This window comes from Microcaecilia unicolor, chromosome 4 (assembly GCF_901765095.1).
Source record: "Microcaecilia unicolor chromosome 4, aMicUni1.1, whole genome shotgun sequence".
In the NCBI taxonomy this organism is placed as follows: Eukaryota; Metazoa; Chordata; class Amphibia; order Gymnophiona; family Siphonopidae; genus Microcaecilia; species Microcaecilia unicolor.
Window position 1 is genome coordinate 361,003,789 of NC_044034.1, and position 24,801 is coordinate 361,028,589.

A 24,801-nucleotide genomic window follows, 5' to 3' on the forward strand; every position below is an offset into this window, starting at 1 on the left:
GCACAGAACCTAGGACAAAGAACTGCGGTATTTGTCTTTTAAAGGCTGTGAAAACTACCTCCTAACATCTTCAGGGTTGGCCGACCCAACGAACAGAACCTAGGACAAAGAACTGCGGTATTTGTCTTTTAAAGGCTGTGAAAACTCCCTCCTAACATCTTCAGGGTTGGCCGACCCAACGAACAGAACCTAGGACAAAGAACTGCGGTATTTGTCTTTTAAAGGCTGTGAAAACTACCTCCTAACATCTTCAGGGTTGGCCGACCCAACGCACAGAACCTAGGACAAAGAACTGCGGTATTTGTCTTTTAAAGGCTGTGAAAACTACCTCCTAACATCTTCAGGGTTGGCCGACCCAACGAACAGAACCTAGGACAAAGAACTGCGGTATTTGTCTTTTAAAGGCTGTGAAAACTACCTCCTAACATCTTCAGGGTTGGCCGACCCAACGAACAGAACCTAGGACAAAGAACTGCGGTATTTGTCTTTTAAAGGCTGTGAAAACTACCTCCTAACATCTTCAGGGTTGGCCGACCCAACGAACAGAACCTAGGACAAAGAACTGCGGTATTTGTCTTTTAAAGGCTGTGAAAACTACCTCCTAACATCTTCAGGGTTGGCCGACCCAACGAACAGAACCTAGGACAAAGAACTGCAGTATTTGTCTTTTAAAGGCTGTGAAAACTACCTCCTAACATCTTCAGGGTTGGCCGACCCAACGAACAGAACCTAGGACAAAGAACTGCAGTATTTGTCTTTTAAAGGCTGTGAAAACTACCTCCTAACATCTTCAGGGTTGGCCGACCCAACGCACAGAACCTAGGACAAAGAACTGCGATATCTGTCTTTTAAAGGCTGTGAAAACTACTTCCTAACATCTTCAGGGTTGGCCGACCCAACGCACAGAACCTAGGACAAAGAACTGCGATATCTGTCTTTTAAAGGCTGTGAAAACTACTTCCTAACATCTTCAGGGTTGGCCGACCCAACGCACAGAACCTAGGACAAAGAACTGCGATATCTGTCTTTTAAAGGCTGTGAAAACTACTTCCTAACATCTTCAGGGTTGGCCGACCCAACGCACAGAACCTAGGACAAAGAACTGCGATATCTGTCTTTTAAAGGCTGTGAAAACTACTTCCTAACATCTTCAGGGTTGGCCGACCCAACTAGCACAAAGAATTGAACAGGTTTCTAATATACCTTTTTGAACGATGTTGCTTCCATGACTTCCGGCATTATACGAAGCACCTTTTGGAATTTCTCATTGGAGAGTGGTTTTAAATCCCATTTTTATATGGTACATTTCCTTCTAATAACAGTAAAACACTTTACAAATGATATCTTGCCAAAGAACAGATGTCCTAAAAATAAACATTGAGAACAGTTCTGTGAAAATTTGATCCTGTTCATTAAAATGTATAAAATTTAAGGACATCCATATTCTTAACAAAACAAACCACATTTTTTTCCCCAACATGTGCCTAGAAATTGAGTTTATGCAAAAGCAAAAATTGCAAACCAGGACTTCTTGGTGTCACCTAATAGATTTCTGCATTTTGGTCCGGATTCTATGTATGGCGACTAAAAAAATCAGCGCCGAGACCAAGCCTAAATCAAGGCGCATCCATTTACAACCAACAAAAGCATGGCGTAAATCTCTGCATGTCGCACTGGGCCATATTGTATAATTAGGTGCCTATAATTTTGAAACACCCACAAAATGCCCATTTCCCCGCCCATAACCACACCCCTTTTTGCCTGTGCGCTGTAGAAGTTCAGCGCACATCTGTTAAGCTTGTTAAACTGTGTGCATTGTTATAGAATCCGTGCCAATTTTGGCGCAGATCTCTAGGCCCCGCTATATAGAATCCGGGGGTTTGGGGCCGAGACAGATTGTTCACAGATAAAATAATTGGTGACTTGACCAGTCACATTCTGTGGTTGGTTTAATTCAGAGATTTACCTGCCTTTTATGTTCAGAGCAACATACAAAGCAGAATAAGAGATTTAAAAAAGTAATACAGCAAAATCACAGTTAGAGGGACATAATCGAACGCGAACACCCATCTCCATGGGCGTCTATGTCCGAGAACGGGTACGTGAAGGAGCGGGACAGACCATATTTTCGAAAAAAAATGGTCGCCCATCTTTTTTTTTTCGATAATACGGTTTGTGCCGGGCAAATGCATCAGATGTGTGCGGATTTGAGCCGGGCGATTTCATTGTTCAGCGATAATGGAAACCAAAGGCGCTCAGCTCAAAAATGAACAAATCCAAGGCATCGGGTCGTGGGAGGGGCCAGGATTCGTAGTGCAGTGGTCCCCCTCACATGCCAGGACACCAACCCGGGCACCCTAGGGGGCACTTGTAACAATTTAAAATAAAAAGTAAAATACCTCCCAAGTCCATAGCTCCCTTCCTTTGGGTGCTGAGCCCCTCAAATCCCCCCAGACCCCACTGCCCACAACTCTACACCATTACCATAGCCCTTATGGCTGAAAGGGGGCCCCTAGATGTGGGTACAGTGGGTTTTGGGGGTGGTTTGGAGGGCTCCCATTTACCACCACAAGTGTAACAGGTAGGGGGGGGGTGGGCCTGGGTCCACCTGGCTGAAATCCACTGCACCCACTAACAGCTGTTCCAGGGACCTGCATACTGCTGTGATGGAGCTGGGTATGACATTTGAGGCTGGCATACAGGCTGGAAAAAAAAAGTTTTGAAAGTTGTTTGGTTTTTTTTTTTTTTTGGTGGGAGGGGGTTAGTGACCACTGGGGGAGTTAGGGGAGGTGATCCCCGATTCCCTCCGGTGGTCATCTGGGCAGTTGGGGCACTCTTGGGGGGCTGCTTTGTGAGAAAAAGGGTCCAGAAAAAGTGACCCAACTTCTCGTTAAAAACGCTTTTCTTTTTTCCATTATCGGCCGAGGGCGCCCATCTCTGCTCGGCCGATAAACACGCCCCAGTCCCGCCTCCGACACGCCCCCGTCAACTTTGTTCGTTACCGCGACAGATTGCAGTTGAAGGCGCCCAAAATCGGCTTTCAATTATACCGATTTGGGCGCCCACCGGAGAAAGGCGCCCATTTCCCGATTTGGGTCGAAATATGGGCGCCCGTCACTTTCGAAAATAAGGCTGTTAGTGTACAGTAAAATCAGTCATTCTCGGTATCTGTTTCCTGCTATTTGTTTTTTCAAAGTACATCAGAATGATACTTAGACCTAATAGTGCAGAAAATATCCATGTTTTAACTGGTGCTGGAACAGAGTAATTTTGTTCCTGCTGTAAATGCTGTGGTAATGCGCTCCAGAGCACCAGGATTAATTAGATGAGAAAGACGTGCAAGGGCATATACAGAAGCAATCTGTGATTAAGATAGAAGGACCTCTGTGCTGGAAGGCTGTAAAAACCTGGTAGACCAGCTTGACCTTAATCCTGAAATGGATGGGAAGCCATTGAAGGGCAACAAGAATAGGGATGTTCCTCCAGGACTGGAAATGAATACCAAGGGCCTAGCCAGTCTGGTTTTCAGGATAAGTCAAAAGAAAAAGGAGGAAAGCAAAAACCTCACACAATCACGAGCAACAAAACAAAAAAAAAAAAAGCGAGGTGTATTCCAAGAGGATGTCAAAATAAGTGGTACCTCGATTTTCGTCGATAATCCGTCCAAAAACAATCGGCGAAAACCGAGGCAATTATTTCCATATGAATCACTGAGCAGGAGAACGCATGGGTCGCCCTTTGTTTTCACAAAAGTAACAGCGAGGTCACGTGGGCACGCCAACAAAATCCAAGGCAAATTTTTCGCGGAAAAAATCGAAAACCAAAACCGACGATAACTGAAGTCAACGAAAACCAAGGTATTACTGTACTTTAAGTATCTTTATTGTAGTAGTCGTAGAAAAGAACACGACACAGCCGTGTTTGGGCACATAGGCCTGCCTCAGGAGTCAAACAGCAGGCCTGTTGACCCCCGAGGCAGGCCTATGTGCCGAAACACGGCCATGTCGGGTCGTTTTCTGCGACTACTACGATAAAGATACTTACGTATTTTCAGGATAAGTCGTCACCGGGATTCTATATATGGCATCCAAAGTCGTGGTGCCGAAATATGGGCGTGCACAACTGAATTGAGTAACGAGCCCTTAACTAACAATAATTTGGCACTGGCAACCAATTATTGTAGTTGGCATCAATTAGAATTTACTTGTGCAAGTTGCGCACTATTCTATAAGGCTCAGTGCCTAACTTATAGAAAATATCTTTAAAGGGGTGTGGCCGGGGGGGGGGGCGTGTCAGGACATTCCAGAAAATTGCACGCAGAATTACAAAATTTCACCTAAGTGAGCCTAAGTTAAGCACCAGCATTTTACACTTCATTTCAGCAGGTGTAAATCCATAGTAGATGACGGCAGAAAAAGACCTGCACGGTCCATCCAGTCTGCCCAACAAGACAACTCATGTGTGCTACTTTTGTGTATACCCTACTTTGATTTGTACCTGTGCTCTTCAGGGCATAGACCGTATAAGTCTGCCCAGCACTATCCCCGCCTCCCACCACCGGCTCTGGCACAGACCGTATAAGTCTGCCCAGCACTAGCCCCGCCTCCCAACCACCGGCTCTGGCATAGACCGTATAAGTCTGCCCAGCACTATCCCCGCCTCCCACCACCGGCTCTGGCACAGACCGTATAAGTCTGCCCAGCACTAGCCCCGCCTCCCAACCACCGGCTCTGGCATAGACCGTATAAGTCTGCCCAGCACTATCCCCGCCTCCCACCACCGGCTCTGGCACAGACCGTATAAGTCTGCCCAGCACTATCCCCGCCCTCCACCACCGGCTCTGGCACAGACCGTATAAGTCTGCCCAGCACTATCCCCGCCCTCCACCACCGGCTCTGGCACAGACCGTATAAGTCTGCCCAGCGCTATCCCTGCCTCCCAACCTCCAGTCCCGCCTCCCACCACTGGCTCTGGTGTAAATCCAGCGCTCAAAAGTTAGGTGCAAGATCCACACCTAAGCTCTATTCTATATAAGATGTGGGCTCTTTATAGAATAGCCCTTGGTACCAAATTTTTTCCGGGCCATTTATAGAATTTTCCCCCCTGTGAGTATGTGTCAGAGGGATTATTTCCATGCAGTGGAGAGAATATATGTCAGTCTGTCTTGTTCATACTCGAGGGATTATCCTGAAAACTAGACTGGCTGGGGGAGGGGAGTGTATTTGGTACTTCTAGCTTCCACCTTAGCAGCATTTTGTACTCTGTGCAGCTTAGCGAACCAATTTTTAAGGACGTCCACATAAAGAGCGCGATGACAATTCAGGTGACTCATGACTGCCTTGCCTTACTATGCAAACATTTTAAGGACAGAGCAATGGCCAGAAATACTGCACCAAGCACAGCCCAGACCATGCTTTTTTTTTTCTTCTTTCCAGCATGTTTTGATACCTGAGCATCTAATGATAAGGTTTAGGAGGTAGGTGACTTCAAGTTTTCTCAACCTGAATTTCTAAATCAGCTGGCTTAGGTCAAGTATTAACCCAATGAACTACTTTTAGGCCATAATGAGGAACAACCAGGTGGACAAAACAAGTCCTCTTATGCTGGCATAAAGCAAATAACAACATGGGGTGCTCCTCAGGATCTGGAAAACTTACTGAAAGAAGAGTGAATTCTGCACTGTACCAGAAAATTCTTGAGGAGAAGGTCTGGTTATCGTCCGTGAACTGAATTAACTTATGCAGCACGACAATGTAAATGGCTGAGGAGGAGAAACTCTCATCCACTCTCTCATTACCTCTCGCCTTGACTACTGCAACCTACTCCTAACCGGCCTCCCACTTAACCATCTATCCCCCCTTCAATCTATTCAGAACTCTGCTGCACGTCTTATCTTCCGCCTAGACCGATACGCTCATATCACCCCTCTCCTCAAGTCACTTCACTGGCTTCCGATCAGGTACCGCATACAGTTCAAGCTTCTCCTTCTCACCTACAAATGCACTCGATCTGCAGCCCCTCATTACCCCTCTACCCTCATCTCCCCTTACGCTCCTACCCATAACCTCCGCTCACAGGACAAATCCCTCCTCTCAGTACCCTTCTCCACCACTGCCAACTCCAGGCTCTGCCCCTTCTGCCTCGCCTCACCCTATGCTTGGAATAAACTCCCTGAGCCCATACGCCAGGACCCCTCCCTGCCCATCTTCAAAGCCTTGCTCAAAGCCCACCTCTTCAATGTCGTCTTCGGCACCTAACCATTGTACCTCTATCCAGGAAATCTAGACTGCCTCAATCTTGATTGACTGCACTTTTTGTCCTTTGGATTGTAAGCTCTTTTGAGCAGGGACTGTCCTTCTTTGTTAAATTGTACAGTGCTGCGTAACCCTAGTAGTAGTTTTAGGATTAGCCTAGTCAAAATCCTATATGTTTCTCAAATGTTATTATATGCTTATTTTCTAGTGAGCAACCCATATTCCCCAACTATAAATAGTGGTCATAAATACGTCATGATTTGCAAAGAATATTTGTCATGCTACGTTTTTGTGGCATGATTTTATAGCCTGTTCATGAGACAAGTTTTATTAGTGTACATCCAGCTAGAGAAAAATGAAATGGGTCCTGTATATAGATGCTGGTGTCACGTGGTTTCTGTGGGTCAGTGGGCGATACTCATGTGTGCATCCTGTCGCAAAGGCGTGGTGGCAACTGTCCACAGAGTGCAGGAAGAAGGTAGAGATTCATGGGGTCATCTGATTGCATGGAGCAATAGCAACCGGAAGTATTAAGAGGATGGTTGGTGGTGAGGAGTGGCTGATGGGTTAAGGCTGAGAGTGCTGGGTACTTGGCCATTCCAGGGGCCTTCAAATGGTCCTCCAGTGAATTTCAGCAGGTATCATTAACGTGTATTTTCTGTTTTTGATGTATTGACCTAACTGGGCTTTCTCCTTAATTACTAGTTTAAAAAGGCCTGTTTCTGTAGGCAAGGAACAGGCCTTAGGCAGGCAAATTCCCCCCCCCCCCCCCCCCCCCCCGCTGCTGCCATTGTTGTGCTACCTGTGCAGCCGAAGTATTGTTCTGCCCTTCGCGTAGTTTCCTCAATCATCTTGTCTGGAAGTTCCTCTGCGTGCGTCTGACATCAGACGCACGCAGATAAACTTTCAGTGAAGATGATTGAGTAACCTACGCGAAGGGCAGAACAACACTTGGGCTGTCAGCACAGGTAGTGCACAACGGCGGCGGGGGGGGGGCATTTTTCGGCGGTCCGGGGGGGGGGGATCGACAGGTTCGCGGAAAGGGGGGTTTGAGGGGGCCGTAGCGCGGGGGGGTGACAGCTGATTCGCACCCCTTGCCTTGGAATCAGCTGTCTTGACGTCAGTGACGTCCGTGCGTGTCTGCCTCGCAGACCACCTCCAGCCAGGGAGCCACGGTCCCAAGCACAGAACGTTGGAGGTGAGAATTATTATATAGGAAGGATGTAACATTTCGTGGTATATCACGTTAACGCTAAAGGATACTTCTACCACATAATCTCTGTTTATGGGTAGATGAGCAGTTTGGGAATGACTGAAATCTGAGGCACATCTTATTTACCAGACCCGCAGTCGTTGGTTTCAGTTGACTACAGAAATGGTTTAAGTACATGTGTGTTTTTTTGTGTTTTTTTTATATTCAAGGTCCATTTGTGATGAACACCCAAGAGGAGATTTTGAAAACTTTTGATGATTTTCAAAATGCAAAAAATGGATTTGAAGGAGCAAAAACCTGGAAATCAAAGATCGGAGGAAAGCCATGAAGACTAGGAAGAGCAGTTTGTTTGCCCAGACTTTATCAGTGGAGCGGGTGCTTTTAATATTGACTTTACACTTGTGAGGGTAATGCTATAAATCATTTTTGCATATAAATGGGTTCTTTTATTAAATGATATCATGCCTAAAAGGACGTGTTGCAAGCTGGTGTATACTTGTACAGTAGACCTGCTCAGGGGTAGAGTTTGGGCAGTGTGAGGCCAGGGTTGCAATTTTACATGTGTTTTATAAAATATGCACGATCGCATGTATTGCACATACATACGTTTACACGTGCTCTCAAGTAGGTATAACGTTCACACCTTGAATATAAGTGATTTTTCTGCCTTATTCGTCTAGTAGCCCTGTTATAAAATTAATCAAAATTCCAAAGTATTTTTTGAGACCAAACTAAAGGGCCCTGTTTATTAAGGTGCGCTAGCGTTTTTAGCGCGTGCTAAAAATTAAGAATATCATGGGCATCTACACGGTTAATGAGCACTAAAAACTCTAGCGCAACTTAGTAAGCAGGGCCCTAATATTTTGTATAGATATGTATCTCCAGTAACTTGGAGACATTTTTAAGCAAATAGATATTGCTTGTTTACTCCTTCCAAAAATACTAGGACTAGGGGACATGCAATGAAGCTACAAACTAGTAAATTTAAAATGAATTGGAGAAAATGCGTAATTAAACTCTGGAATTTGTCACCAGAGAATGTAGTAAAGGTGGTTAACTTAGTGGGGTTTAAAAAAAGGTTTGGCTGGCTTCCTAAAGGAAAAGTCCATAGACCATTATTAAAATGGACTTGGGGAAAATCCACTGCTTATTTCTGGGATAAGCAGCATAAAATGTACTGTACTTTTAGGGGATCTTGCCAGGTACTTGTGACCTGGCTTGGCCACTGTTGGAAACAAGATGCTGGGCTTGATGGACCTTCAGCCTGTCCCAGTATGGCAATACTTATGTACTGTATATGTGGTAGCTGTTGGAACTTGGTAACTACCTTAAAGCTTCCCCAAAAAGAAGTCTCTTGTTTTGAGCTATTTTTATGAGCAAAAAAAATGACCATATAACCTATTCAGTCTGCCCATCCACATTAACTACTAAGCTTTACAATCCTTTCCTCTCCCCACAGGGATTCTCTGTGCTTCTCATTCTGTCTGGAATGTCAGATTCTCCTAGTCTCTTCCACCACCTCCACAGGGAGGCTGTTCCACGTGTCCACTGGTTTCTGTAATGAAATAATTACTTCTGAATCTATCCCCTTTCACCCTCAGCATTCCAGAGCGTCCTTTTGTTTTGTTGAAACCAGCTTTTTAAAATGCGTTTGCATGTTTCAGGAAGCTGTTGCAGGCAAATCCTGTGTAGCGGAGATGAAATTTCAAGCATGTTTATAATTAAGACAAATCCAGTAGTTCTTATGCCATGTAAGATTGTGTAGCTGGGACTTTAATCTGTCAGGTAATCATTGAAACACAGTGAGCAGAGGGATTTATGTGAGATGAAGCCTGCTGGGCTATTGGTAGTAAGGATTGCACAAAGCAAAAATGGGCCAAGAGCCAAAAATTTGACTGCGTTTTCTGCCAAGCTCTGTATTGGATTGAAGACACATGCGTCTGCAGGCTTCTCCGAAGGTTGTGAAAAAGTTTAGTACCAAGTTGGATTATAGCTCGCTCTCGCTCTCTGCCTCAAAACCCTGACTGTTACGTTACTGCTACATTGGAATTAAGAAAACAGTCGAGGGTCGAATTTTCTTTTTCATTTTATTAAACCTTTTCAGACTGGAAACTTAATTTCGTGGGATTTTTTTTTTTTTTTTTTTTTTTTACAATTCCGGATGAGCAGTATTTTCTGAATTGACGCTATAGCTAATGTTTGAAAATGAAGCAAAAGCCACTGGTATCCTCAAGACCAAACAAGAAATGTATCTGCGCTAAATGAATTTAAAATTTGCTTTGGATTCCTGATTTTTCAGAGTTGCCAATGATTTTTTACATGCTGGGACATTGTTAGCATACATTTTTGCGGTGGGTCTTTTTATGACTTGTAAACCAATTTTTATGAGCATGTATTCTATACATGTATCGAGCTGCTGTGCGACCATGTAATTGCTTTCTACTATTAAACGTCAAAATGAATAAACTGGGGGCTGTTCTTGTGAATCTTTTCTTGCTGTCGTTACTGCATTTACAGAAGGCCACAGATTACGAATATGGCTCAGTGAAGGTAGGTGGGCTGTATCTGTTGCTTAAGAAAAAAAAAACATTTCAGCTGTTTTTAACATGAATTGTACTTGTATTCTGCATCACTGAATGTCCCGATGATAGATCTCTATTTTTCCCCAACATAGAAGCAATGACTGACGTGATTGCTACGAAATCACTGTACACTTGTCCTTTAGATTGTAAGCTCCTTTGAGCAGGGACTGTCCTTCTGTGTTAAACTGTACAGCGCTGCGTAACCCTAGTAGCGCTTTAGAAATGTTAAATAGTAGTAGTTTTAGATTATTAGGGCAGCATCCCGGTTTTCACCTAGAGTCAACTTGAGTGGTTTTACTTTTTATATTCAGGTCTCATCTCAAATAACCATCTTCGAAGCGCATACTGTGATGAGATTACATTCCTTCTCCGATTTAGAGGAGTGTGGTAGCCGTGTTAGTCCACTCTTAAGGTTATCAATAGAAATCAAACAAAATAAAACATGGAAAAGAAAATAAGATGATACCTTTTTTTATTGGACATAACTTAATACATTTCTTGATTAGCTTTCGAAGGTTGCCCTTCTTCGTCAGATCGGGTTCTACATGGAATGCTGCTACTCTTTGAGATTCTGCCTGGAATCTTGTCACTCTTTAGCATTCCGGAATCTTGCTGTTCTTTGGGGTTCTGCGTGGAACGTTGCTACTCTTTGAGATTCTGCCTGGAATCTTGTTACTCTTTAGGGTTCCAGAATCTTGCTATTCTTTGGGGTTCTACATGTAGAGAGGTGTGGTAGCCGTGTTAGTCCACTCTTAAAGGTTATCAATAGAAATCAAACAAAATAAAACATGGAAAAGAAAATAAGATGATACCTTTTTTATTAAGTTATGTCCAATAAAAAAGGTATCATGTTATTTTCTTTTCCATGTTTTATTTTGTTTGATTTCTATTGATAACTTCTCTGATTTACAACTCCATTTGCTTTTTTTTTTTTTTTTTTTTAAAGAATTATTATAAACAGTTTCATCTGTCAGCTTCTTGTCGTTTAGTTAAGGAGCTTTGCTCCTGTTCTGCCTGAACTGATAAAAGAGACCAGCCAGCTATAATCTTCAAATCTAGGCATGCAGGAGACCATCGGATGCATCAACCGCGCTGTTTGCATTGGAAATGTACTTTTTGAAATTTCTGTGCATTTGGAGAATCTAAAGAGGGGTAGACACAGCAAAGCCCCCTATTTATGCATGCAATGTGATAATCCCATCAATATCAACCCATCCTGGGAGCAGCTACACTGAAAGGAAGAGAAAGATCAGCCCAAGTGGTGGGTAGTTGGGAGCCAGGAGAAATCTGCTCTTTGTAGAGTTATGTGGTACTCAGCAACTGTACTGTGACAAAGGGTTTATTGGAACTAAAAAAAAAAAAAATTCAAACTATGTAGATAAATAAAATAGAAACTTGGTAATAGGATGTTCTGCATCTAAACAGGTCATGTCAGCTTACTGATTTAAAATTACTGGGTTACTTCCTAGTGAAAAGTTTTTGAAGCATGGTCTCGCTTCTTCCTGGAGCTAACACCTACAGTCAGGGCCGTGCCTAGGGTCTCTGGCGCCCCCCTGCAGACTATCAGTTGGTGCCCCCCCCCCCCCCCTGCAGACTATCAGTTGGCAGCGGCGCCCCTCCCCCCCCCCCACCCCGTGAAAATGATCGCTCACCACTTGCCACACTGACAGGAATTGTCAGCAATATTCTTAGAAACAAATTGCTATACATTGCAAAATAAGATAGCAGATGTCAATTCTCAAAGTGGACATATTCCAAACGCTAAAATGAAAATAAAATGATTTTTTTTCTACCTTTGTTGTCTGGTGACTTTCTTTTTCTGATCATGCTGGCCCAGTATCTGATTCTGCTGCTATCTGTCCTCTTAACTCTGTTTCCAGGGCTTCCTTTCCATTTATTTCTTTCCTTTCCTCCTTTCTTCTTCATTTCTGGTCCTCAGCTTCTGCCTATTTTCTTCATCCATGTGCAGTTTTTCTCCTCTCTTCCTTTTCCCTCATTTCATCTCCTTCATCTCTCTTCCCTCCCCTCTATGTCCAGCAATTTCCCCTCTCTCCCTGAGTCCTGCCCTTCCATCCATGCTCCTCTGTCACCCTCCATTAATCCCTATCCAGCAATTCCCCTCTCTCCCTTCCATGACCCCCCCCCCTCGCATCCATACTCCTTTCTCCCCTGCCCTCCCGCTCCCATTGTTCAACTGCCCGCCCTCTTCTCCCCCCCCCCCCCCAGCATCCCTTTTCTTTTTTTTTTCTTTTTAAATGTACCTCCGTGGCGGTCCAGCAGCGCAGCGTCATGAAGGAGGCGGCGCTCCCGATGTCTCTAGCCTTCCCTTTGCTGTGTTCCACCTTCTTCTGACATCATTTCCTTGACGTCAGAAGAAGGCGGAACACAGCGAAGGGAAGGCTAGCGACGTCGGGAGCGCCGCCTCCTTCATGACGCTGTGCTGCTGGACCGCCACGGAGATAAATTTAAAAAGAAAAAAAAAAGAAAAGGGATGTTGGGGGGGGGGGAGAAGAGGGCGGGCAGTTGAACAATGGGAGCGGGAGGGCGAGTGAGGTGAGCATGGTGCGGCGGCGCCCCCCAGAGGGAGGCGCCCCCCTGCCATGCTTACCCCGCTTACCGAGTTGGCACGGCCCTGCCTACAGTACAGTAGTGAAGTAGCCTAGTGGTTAGTTCAGTGAACTTTGATCCTGGGGAGCTGGGTTCGATTCCCACTGCAGCTCCTTGTGACTCTGGGCAAGTCACTTAACCCTCCATTGCCCCTGGTACAAAATAAGTACCTGTATATACTATGTAAACCGCTTTGAATGTAGTTGCAAAAACCATTTGAGATTCTACATGGAATGTTGCTACTATTGGAGATTCTAGATGGAATGTTGCTATTCCACTAGCAACATTCCATGTGGAAGCCTGCCCTTGCAGATCAGCAACACAGCTGCTCAGGCTTCTGTTTCTATGAGTCTGATGTCCTGCACGTATGTGCAGGATGTCAGAATTACAGAAACAGAAGCCTGCATGGCCGCATTGGTGATCTGCAAGGGCAGGCTTCCACATGGAATGTTGCTAGTGGAGGAGTAGCCTAGTGGTTAGTGCAGTGGACTTTGATCCTGGGGAACTGGGTTTGATTCCCACTGTAGCTCCTTGTGACTCCAGGCAAATATCAAGTCCCATTTCCCTTTCCGTCACATTTTGAGAAGGGCCAAATTGTCTGTACTCATCTGGAGATGTTGTAGCAATGTGATATAGTTTTGTATATTAAGGGAGGAATTCTAGAAACAGTTGAAATTTGAGTGCTGGAAAAGATCGACGCTAAGCAGTGTTCTGTAAGGGTGCACATGCTTTATCAAATAGCGCTTGGTGCCAGTTTCAATGCCCAACTCTGGGCACCAGCCTTAGCCTGCTGAAACTTGGTGTAAATTCAGTTCCCAAGTTGAGCGGAGATCCATTATTCTGTAACATTGCGTGCAACTTTTTGGAACGTTTCTGATATGCTCTTGCCCCCTTTTGGGTTGTGCGCTATGGGGATGAGGCAGGGGCGTATCTGCGTGGGGCCACAGGGGCCTGGGCCCCTGCAGATTTTGCCCTGGACCCCCCTACCGCCGTTAACCCTCCCTCCCTCGCCTACCGCCGTCACCTACCCCAAGCTCCGCTTCCTCCGGCTTTTTAAAATATTGCTTCAGCTGGCGGGGGACCCCAACCCCCCACCAGCTCAGCCGCGATCTTTAACTTTTTCATCCTCGTCGTGCAGCGCGCTGTGAAAGCTGCATGCATCTTTAGATCCAGTTGGATGGAGTCTGTCTGTCAACGTGCTGCGACGACAGACTCCATGTATGACTCCATGTATGCATGTATGTGCAGGATGTCAGACTCACAGAAGCAGAAGCCTGCGCAGCCACATTGGTGATCTGCAAGGGCCGACTTCTACATGGAATGTTGCTAGTGGAATAGCAACATTCCATGTAGAATCTCAAATAGTAGCAACAGTGGAGGAGTGGCCTAGTGGTTAGGGTGGTGGACTTTGGTCCTGAGGAACTGAGTTCAATTCCCAGCACAGGCAGCTCCTTGTGACTCTGGGCAAGTCACTTAACCCTCCATTGCCCCGTGTAAGCCGCATTGAGCCTGCCATGAGTGGGAAAGCGCGGGGTACAAATGTAACCAAAAAAAAAAATGATGATACCTTTTTTTTATTGGACATAATACATTTCTTGATTAGCTAATCAAGAAATGTATTAAGTTATGTCCAATAAAAAGGTATCTTCTTATTTTCTTTTCCATGTTTTAATCACTTTGAATAAAGTAATGTGGTTAGTCTATTTGAATATGTAGAAATAAGTCAGCAAACAGTTGTAGGTGAGACATGTTATTGGGTTAACTTAAATCTGTGAGCAATTTTAAAGAGCCCTGCGCTCCATTTCAATTGAATTGTTAATTGTTTAATGTAAGTGAACAGAGAAATGTGTATACCTAGTTACAAGCTTATTGTGCATGTTTATGTCAGTGTCTGCAATGCCACAGTTCTAAACAAATCTTATAATTTTAAGCTTGATGATAATTGGGGTGACTTGCTTACGCTATCCCCAGCAAGTGCCGACGGGGGGGGGGGGGGGGGAATTCAGCCAGTTTTCCAGGCATCTGGCTCTCTGCTATGCCACAAAACCTGTTGAAGATTAGCATTATGCAAACATAATGATTTTAGTGAGTAGGTCGAGCACGTGTCTACTAGAATTGAACACCAGCAGCTGGATGCAGTTCTGCAGAGTGTACATTTAAAGCACATTGTCTGTAACACGCGGCATCTAAATGTCAACCCCGTATGATTAGGGAATGGCCACAGAATGCCTGTAGCACTGAACTGCTGAGCCAAGGTGCAGGTTATAGGCCAGTCAAAAAGAAAAAAAAAACTGCTTTACTGAGCTTATGGTCCTACTCAGAAGGTGGTGATATCTGTAATGCTGAAGGGCATATTATGGGCTTTTTATATTCTGGGTCAAATCAAAGCTGTGAAGAGGGAGGAAGATAAAGAACTCTTTTCACTAGCACCCAGGCAGTGTCTGTCCTTGAGAAAATTTCACCATTTTCTGCTTCTTCAGAAAAGAATAGCATTGATCAGCTACTTCCCACACTTCAGAGATACATGTTGCAGGTTATTTTGATTACAAACGATCAGTGACACAAGAAATACAAAGCATGAAATGAAACAAAGTCTCCAAACCCTTTTCCTCAAGGAAGGGGAAAAAAAAACCTCAGACTCTCTGTCCAGTGATTTGTTAAAGCGATGACATGGAGAATATTCACGTTGTAGGCTTAAACATTTGTTACGTGAAAAACAAAATGTATTTTCAAGCAATTGTCACAGTCCCCCCCCCCAGTGGTGGCCAATTTTTTGCAACTCACTGCTTCAGGGATTGATTTTTTTTTTTTTTTTTTAGTGCACGGTACTGCACGCCAATCACAAAATTACCACGGGATGCCTGAACACACCCAAAGTACTGCTTTTTAACCTGCAGTTAATGCTTACCACAGCTTAGTAAAAGATCCCGTTTTTGTTTGTTTGTTTTTTGCTATATTTACAAAAATTGAATTTGGTATTTGGAAGGGTTCTTTTGAATCTACAGCATGACTATTCTTCATGTCAATGTTTTTTTGAATCTACAGCATGCCCCCCTAGTCCTAGTATTCCAAAAATACTAGGACTAGGGGGCATGCGATGAAGCTACAATGTAGTAAATTTAAAACGAATCGGAGAAAATGTTTCTTCACTCAACGTGTAATTAAACTCTGGAATTCGTTGCCAGAGAATGTGGTAAAGGCAGTTAGCTTAGCGGAGTTTTAAAAAGGTTTGGACGGCTTCTTAATGGAAAAGTCCACAGACCATTATTAAATGGACTTGGGGAAAACCCACTATTTCTGGGATAAGCAGTGTAAAATGTTTTGTACATTTTTGGGATCTTGCCGGGTATTTGTGACCTGGATTGGCCACTGTTGGAAACAGGATGCTGGGCTCGATGGACCTTTGGTCTTTCCCAATATGGCAATACTTATGTACTTATGACCATTCTTCATGTCAATGTTTTTTGAATCTACAGCATGAATGTGCTTCATGTCAATGTTTAACAGTCATTGACAGGGCATCTGAGGCTTTTTTTTTTCCATTCCTTGATGAAAAGTGTTTTAATACTGTTTCATGCTGTATACTTGTATTGCCTGAGTTTCGTAGGTAAATCTCTCATTCAACACTCCAGTTCTCCTGTTTTGTAGATGATAATTTCTGATTACATCATAATTGCCCTGTAGTAGAATTCAAGTGTCTTAAATGAGGTGTAGATTTAAGACATCCTGTGATGAGACATTATAGTACATGGGAATGACGCTGCCAGTTTCAGAGCAGTGCGACTGTAATTCACTTACTGTAGTTCTAAAGTTGATTTATAAAACATACAATTCTCCTATTATGTCACTTTCACCTTTAGAGCTCAGCTTTCCACTCCCACAGTGCACATGACTAGCTAAACTTCAACATACAGAGAATGTGTGTGTGTTTTTAAGTTTTATAAAATCCTGTTTATTTCATTTTGAAGGGTATTGCATAACAGTTGCAGTAACTTAAGAATTAAGGATGGGAGGGAATACTTTTTACATGTAATAGAAAATGCTTTGTCCTTGAGCATTTGCTCAGTTTAAGTGGGGGGGGGGGGGGGGGGGGGAGGGTTTGCTTTTTTATGTTTGTTATCCCCAAATTAATTGATTGGAACATCTAAAGTTTTCTACAATGAGAGAATTAATGTGGCTGTTCTTTCCAGTGCAGCTTTCAACTAGGAATTTGATCTAGGGCATGTCTGGAGTTCATGCAACTCCACCATTACAGCACTTTCTCTCCTGAATTCGAGTCCGAATCTGTTTTCTGTTACTTGTAAAACAGTGGAGTAGCTGGTCTTCAGATAAAGCACCGATAAATATTGCCAGACAAGTAAGAACAGATGAAAATAGACTTTGTAAAGGGTATCTGCTGGCAGAACATTTCCCTGCTTGCTTCATAGATAAAAAGCAAATTTTGTTTTGTTTTGTTTCAGACTTTCCTGAGTGGTTTTGTAAGTATTAGGTATGAGATACTTCATTCTTACCTCTTAGCCTGGGTTGTTTTTTTTTTAATTATTAAGGCAACTGAATTTTGAAGCTGAGCACAACATTTAGGATGCTACTAAGCCAAACTGGCTGGATTGCCGTAGGTATAAGGAGCTTGTCCCTAACTTGTTACCTGAAATCTAAAACTCAGTGGTATTAATAATGGTTAGCATGATGCATACAAATCAAAACTATTCTGGTAACATAAAATGTCATTTACTAGCGCCTGTCTACCAGCAGAACAGCTCTGAGGTAGGTGATAGGGCTGGGCAATTTCACATAAGTACTGTGTATACACAACTTTAATCCAGCAAACTGTACTGCTGTGGATCCTTGCAATTTGCACGCTAAAAGTTTGGGATTCTCACCCAGTTGGAGCAATCATTTTCTGCTCACTTAAAGTCATCCCATCTGCAAGCATAGGAGCCAGGTCTGGGGTGCTCAGCACCCCAGTATTGAACAAACTTTCTTCATTGTGGCCATTGTGTGGCTCTCCAAATCTCGTTGATGCCTATGAATGAAATTCTGGAGGTTTCTAGTGGCTTTTTTTTTTATCCTTCACAACCCACTGTGTTGGACCTGTTATGTATCATTCTTTCCAGACTAGGGCTAAAATACCTTTCTGAAATTTCGATGTAATGAAATCAAATTCGGCATGGGGAGGGAGGAGGGGGACCATTGCAAAGACACATCTGAAATGGGCCAGAAGGGAGTTCTAGAGAAATAAGCATCCCAAAATATTTGTCTCTCTGATGGTGTTACTGCCATATTAACAGATTTTCCCTTTTGAAAATTTGGGCTGGAGAAGTCTACCTCTTTGTGTAAAACTTCACTGGCTCCCCATCAGAGAGAGAATCATCTTCAAGGTCCACACATTAATCCACAAAATAAACCACGGTGAATCTCCGAGTTATATGCTCAATTTGATTGACCTTCCCACCAGAAACATGTCTGAAACTTCGTGTACTTACCTCAACCTACATTACCCCAATTGTAAAGGACTCAAGTACAAAACCTACTATGAATCCAACTTCTCCTTTTTAGGCAGTCAACTCTGGAATGCCCTCCCCAGATCCATCTGATCAATCAGCGACTATCAACCCTTCTGGAGGTCACTAAAAACCCATCTGTTCAAGCAAGCCTACCCAAATGACCCAAACTAATCCTATGAACCCATCTACCTAACACATATCCAGGAGACTACGACAATGACCCAGACTACATCTCCTACCAAATTTCACTATGCTTTTCCTGTATCCCACCCCCCCTCCCCGCCTCCTCTACCCCTCCTCCAATGCTCACCTACCCCTTGCTCATACCTCTCCTACTCCCTTCACCCTTGCCCATCTCTACCTACATATCTCTTGTATTATTCTGCTTTAGTTAACCTATTTTCTCTTTATCAATTCTCTGTAATCCTTATTATTATGTAAGCCTCATTGAACCTGCCTTGAGTGGGAAAGCGCGGGGTACAAATGTAATAATAATAATAATAATAAAAATACAACACTACTAAGTAAAAGGGGGTTTACCATCTGGGGTGTTTACTCCGGTAATGGTTTAAGTGACCAAATTCTTTTGAAAATACTATTTTTACTCTGCAGTTTTTACAGAGGCACAAAAAAAAAAAGCTAAATATTTTCCATCTAATTTCTAACGCCTTTTGGACAAATCTTTCTAGATGTATTGCTTGCTCTTTGGGACAATCCTTTCTTGGCATCTCTGACACAAAGCAAAAACAATGCAACTTGAAAATGACCTGCCCAGTTTCTCTGATTGGCAGGCCATAGCTGTAAGCAATAGGTCGCTCCCTTCAAAACAGCTGTTTGCGCAGTCACCATGCGCACTGACAACCACCTGCTGACATCACATCCAAAGGTAGACCTTGCTGTTCTTCCTATGCTATGACATGTAGGGGGAAAGCCATGAAAACAGATCTGGGAGAAAGAGGGTGCTAGGGAAAGAGCAGATAAGACTGTATAAGGAGAGTTGAGAAAAGGAGTAGATAGAGGTCCATGGTAGGGTCCCATAACTGTCTCTATTGCCCAATTTTAGTGTTAGTCCAACTTTGACCAAGGGATCTTGGCCAAATGGATTTTCCCCAAGTCCATTATTAAATGGACTTGGGGAAAATCCACTATTTCTGGGATTGTACTTTTTTGGGATCTTGCCAGGTATTTGTGACCTGGATTGGCCACTGTTGGAAATAGGATGCTGGGCTTGATGGACCTTTGGTCTGTCCCAGTGTGGCAACACTTATGTACTTACTAGTGGAACCCAGCCTGTTTCCTCAACAATGAAACGGGCCCTAGGAAGGCTCTCTTGTAAGCGATTTTTTTGTCTCTCCCATGCCCTCCCATCCCATCCCCTCCCCTCCCATGTCCAGCGATTCTCCTCTTCCCTCCCCTTCCCATCCATGTCCCACGATTCTCTTCTCTTCTCCAATCCCATCCATGTCCATCGATTCTGCTCTGCCATGCCCTCCCCTCGATGTCCCGTGATTCTCTCTTCCTTTGTACCTCATCATTTTCTGGCTGGCCTGGCTGGCTTCCCTTCCATTGGTAGCATCCTGATGTCAGCTCGCCTACAGAGTTCCCTTCCCTCTCACTGTTCCACCCTCTGATGTCATTACGTTTTGATGCGAGGGCAAGGCAGTGAAGGGGAATGGAACGCTGGAGGCTGGCTGACGTCGTTACGAACCCAGGCAGTCAGACAGCGATGGAACGTTGGAGGTGCAAATTATTATATAGGATGTGCTTTGGATTCTGAATGGAAGCTTGCTACTCTTTGGAGTTCTACATGGAATGTTGCTACATTTTGAAATTCTGCATGGAATCTCGTTGTTCTTTAAAATTCTAGAATCTTGCTACTCTTTGGGGTTCTACATGGAATGTTGCTACTGTTTTTGGGGTTCTGCCAGGTACTTGTGACCTGGATTGGCCACTGTTGGAAACAGGATGCTGGGCTTGATGGACCTTTGGTCTATCCCAGTGTGGCAACACTTATGTACTTGTAGTGGTACCCTATAGTTAAATTGTAAAATCCTTCTTTTCAAATCATCAGTGACATATAGGGGGGACCTTTTACAAAGGCGCATTAGGCTCTATGCGCATGCAGCGTGTGCCCAAATGAGACTACCGCCAGGCTACTGCGCCTTCCTGGCAGAAATTTCAAATTTAGCGCGTGCCCATCCGTAGCACCTGGATGATTTATTTCCTTCCACTGGTGTAGTTTCCGGTTGTAATCGGCAATTGGCGCATGCTGACTGGTCACCGCACGTGTAGCACTTGAGCCCTTACGGCTAGGTCAGTGGGTGACGTTAAGGGCTCAGGCTGGTTTTAGACGCTCCCTGGTTTGTTTTACCCCGTGCCCTTTTCCCATCCCATTTTTTAAAAACCCTTATTTTGCAGATGCGGTAAAAACTGGCCCTGCATGTGCCCAAAACTCACACCTACCCTGCTGCAGGCCACTCTTTACCGCGGCTTAGTAAAAGGGCTCCATAATGATTTCCTATAATATACCTGGTTTAATCTTATTCTTTCTAAAGCAAGATAATAGGTATTGCACCATTCATGCCACTCCCTCCTCTCTGTCAAATACACATACAGTGGGGGTTGGAAAGAATTCCGTAAGCTCTACATGCTTTCCCCACTTGTTAGTCTTGTATAATGTTGGGTTTTGTACCAGTGGCAAGATGTTGAGAGTGGCTGAATCAGTGTATAATGAAAATATGCTGATTTTCATAGATCCAGAAAAGTTAATAAGTTGAACGTGGGAGAGTGGACAGAGGCCATTTAAAATGTTAAACACTAAGCAGGCAACCTTAAACTCAACTTGTGCTTTGATCTTTACGGAAGAAGATGTAAGAGATCTACCTGTACCAGATATGGTTTTCAAGGGCGATGATGTGGAGGAACTGAAAGAAATCTCGGTGAACCTGGAAGACATACTGAGCCAAAAATGACAATTTAAAGAGTGATAAATCACCTGGACTGGAAGGCATTCACCCCAGGGTACTGAAAGAACTTCAACATGAAATTGCTGATTTCTTAGTGATCCGTAACCTGGTGTTGCATTAAGTTGTAGTGCCTGAAGAGTGGAGGGAGGCCAATGTAACGCTGATTTTTAAAATTTCCGAGTTCTACTGAAGACTCATCTCTTTAATAAGGTATACAACAATGATCAACAAATGCAAACTCCTATACGTACATCCAAAACTGCCTCTACTATGTCAACCTGCCAAAACACTACCATGTTCTTTCACTATCATGGTACCCAAGATCCTTTAGCTACTACTAAATCTATATTTTCTGATATAATTCTTAAATATTTCTTAATATATTTGCTTGTTAAAATACTATCATGTTTTGTCATTATCATACTACCCCAAATCCTTCAGTTATCACTAAATGTATACTTTTTCATGTATTTCTGTTACTCATGATGTATTGTAAGCCACATTGAGCCTGCAAAGAGGTGGGAAAATGTGGGATACAAATGCAACAAATAATAAAAAAGGGTTCCAGGGAGGAGCCAGGAAATTACAGACCAGTAAGCCTGACTTCAGTGCCGGGGAAAATAATGGAAACTATTACCAAGACTAAAATTACATTATCCAGCATAGCTAATGTTTGGTGCTTTATTGGGTTTAGCCAAGGGAAGTCTTGCCTTACCAATTTGTTTCATTTCTTCATTCATTTCCTTCGAAAGCTAATCAAGAAATGTATTAAGTTATGTCCAATAAAAAAGGTATCATCTTATTTTCTTTTCCATGTTTTATTTTGTTTGATTTTTATAGATTCTACATGGAACGTTGCTATTCCACTAGCAACATTCCATGTAGAAGTCGGCCCTTGCGGATCACCAATGTGGCCGCGCAGGCTTCTGCTTCTGTGAGTCTGACGTCCTGCACGTACGTGCAGGACGTCAGACTCACAGAAACAGAAGCCTGCGCAGCCTTCTACATGGAATGTTGCTAGTGGAATAGCAATTCCATGTAGAATCTCCAATAGTAGCAACATTCCATGTAGAATCTCCAATGGTATCTATTTTACTGTCATAGTAATGCTTGAATGTTTTCACTTATATACACTGTCAGCTAGCACATTTGCTTATTTCCGATCTGAGGAAGAAGGGCAACCTTCGAAAGCTAATCAAGAAATGTATTAAGTTATGTCCAATAAAAAAGGTATCATCTTATTTTCTTTTCCATGTTTTATTTTGTTTGATTTCTACTGATAACCGATTTCATTTCTTTGAAAGTGTAAATAACCATGTGGATAAAGGTGAGCTGGTTGATGTTGTGTATCTAGATTTTCAGAAATCTTTTGACAAAGTTCCTCATGAGAGATTCCTGAGAAAATTTAAAAGTCATGGGAGAGGAGGCAATGTCTTTTGGTGGATTAGGACTTTTTATTGGACAGAAAACAGAGGATAGGGTTAAATGGCCATTTTTCTCAAAGGAGGAAGGTGAATAGTGGAGTGCCACAGGGATCTGTACTGGGACCAGTGCTATTTAACAGAACAACGAGTAAGGTGATTACATTTGCAGATGACGCAAAACTATTCAAAGTTGTCAAAAAATTGCAGAAAGGCAACTGGAAGAGTGGGCATCCAAATGGCAGATGAAATTTAATGTGGACAAATGCAAAGTGATGCACATTGGGAAGAATAATCCAAATCATAGTTACCTGACGCTAGGGTCCACCTTATGAGGCAGTACTCAAGAAAAAGATCTGGTGTCATTGTCGACAATACGTTGACATCTGTCCTGTGTGCGGGGGCAGTCAAAAAAGCAAACAGGATGCTAGGAATCATTAGGAAAGAGATGCAAAATAAGACTAAGAATATTATAATGCCTCCATATCGATCCATGGTGTGACCTCACCTTAAGTATTGCGTTCAGTTCTGGTTGCTGTATCTCAAAAAAGATATAGCGGAATTAGAAAAAATTCAAAGAAGAGTAACCAAAATGATAAAGGGAATGGAACTCCTCCCATATGAGGAAAGGCTAAAGAAGTTAGGGCTCTTTAGCTTTGAAAAGAGACAGCTGATGGGGGGATACGATTGAGGTCGATAAAATCCTGAGTGATGTAGAGCAGGTAGAAGTGAATTGACTTTTCACTCTTTCAAAAAGTACAAAGACTAGGGGACAGTCAGTCAGTGAAATTACATGAAAATACGTTTAAAACAAATAGGAGGAAATATTTTTTCACTCAAAGAGTAGTTAAGCTCTGGAACTCGCTGCTAGAGGATGTGTTAACAGTGGTTATCATATCTGGGTTTTAAAAATGTTTGGACAAGTTCCTGGAGGAAAAGTCCAGTGTTATTGAGATTGACGTGGGGAAAGCCACTCTTTGCCTCAGTATTGGTGGTATGGAATGTTGCTACTAACTGGGTTTATGCCATGTACTTGTGACCTGGATTGGTCACTGTTGGAAGCAGGATTTTGGGCTAGATGGACTGTTTTTCTGACCCAGTATGGCTACTCTTCTTAAGTGGCATCCAAAGCAAGTCCCTTAGCAATGGTAGCATAGTCAAATTTTCGTTGTCCAAATATAAATTTTGCTACAGTATTCTGCAGCGACTGAAGCCTACATAAAAAGAATTGTGATAATCAATTTGAGATATGATTATTGGCTGAACTAGTGTTTTGAAAATGTTCTGGGAAAAAGTAGGATCAAATTGATCTCGGTGCAGTTTAAAAAAATATCTTACATAGATGATTTATCTGCGGATCCAAAGTCCCATTGCATATCCAGGTTAAAACCTAAAACCCTGGAGGGTATTTCACACTTAATCAATTCACCTGTTTTCAATGTGAAATGGGAAGGAATATTTGATAGTGTTACTAAAAAAAATAAGCTCCTTGGCTTTGAGATGTTAAGTGTTAAAAGATGCTGGTTTTGCCTGTGTCTGGATTTTTTCAACATAACCCAAAAATATAGTTCGTGAATTAACAAAATCGGAAGGCATTGGAACTAAAATATAAGTATCATCTGCATAAGAATATCTGTAAAATATTAATGAATTCAGGATTGGGTCTAAAGACCTCACAAAAACATTAAATAAAATTGGTGCACGCAGGGAACCCTGTAATTTGAACTCCAACTTAACAAAAAAAACAGTTATTCTAAACACAATATTGTCTATTTTTAAATCAAGTACTTCAGACATTTTTGAGGAAAAGGCCTCGAGAAACCCCGTGACGTGAAATACAAGTCACTCGGGGTTGGACTTCCTCATCATCGGCCTGAAAAACCTCGTGATTCTATTATCATAAAGCTAACTAATTAAGTTAAACAAACTTAGCTTTAGAAGTAAATCTCTGTGTTCTCTTTAAACGTTTCTGTCCGTGATCAACGATAGCCAGCGAACGACAGCCAGCGTTTCGAATTCTGCTTTAGGATCACCGGGCAAATTCCCGCTCTTTACTGACGGCGGATATCACAGAGATTAACTTCTAAAGCTTAAGTTTGTTTAACTTAATTAGTTAGCTTTATGATAATAGAATCACGAGGTTTTTCAGGCCGATGATGAGGAAGTCCAACCCCGAGTGACTTGTATTTCACGTCAAGGGGTTTCTCGAGGCCTTTTCCTCAAAAATCTCTTAAGTACTTGCTCATAAGGTGAT

General features: G+C 43.0%; 2 protein-coding genes across 6 annotated transcripts in view; both read left to right on the top strand.

Annotated features, from left to right (window-relative positions):
• PIR (pirin) overlaps nt 1-7,941 on the top strand; it is a 92,832-nt gene extending 84,891 nt beyond the window's left edge. For all 5 annotated transcript variants that reach the window (XM_030202321.1, XM_030202319.1, XM_030202320.1 and 2 more), the window contains one exon: nt 7,677-7,941. In XM_030202321.1, the coding sequence (XP_030058181.1) occupies nt 7,677-7,795 (119 nt within the window). In that variant the 3' untranslated portion in view covers nt 7,796-7,941. The remainder of the gene's footprint in view (nt 1-7,676) is intronic.
• Nucleotides 7,942-8,686: 745 nt separating this feature from the next.
• The window catches only part of VEGFD (vascular endothelial growth factor D), an 82,809-nt gene continuing 66,694 nt past the window's right edge, over nt 8,687-24,801 (top strand). Inside the window, exon 1 of the mRNA XM_030202322.1 lies at nt 8,687-10,017. Coding sequence (XP_030058182.1) covers nt 9,871-10,017 — 147 coding nt within the window. The 5' untranslated portion in view covers nt 8,687-9,870. The remainder of the gene's footprint in view (nt 10,018-24,801) is intronic.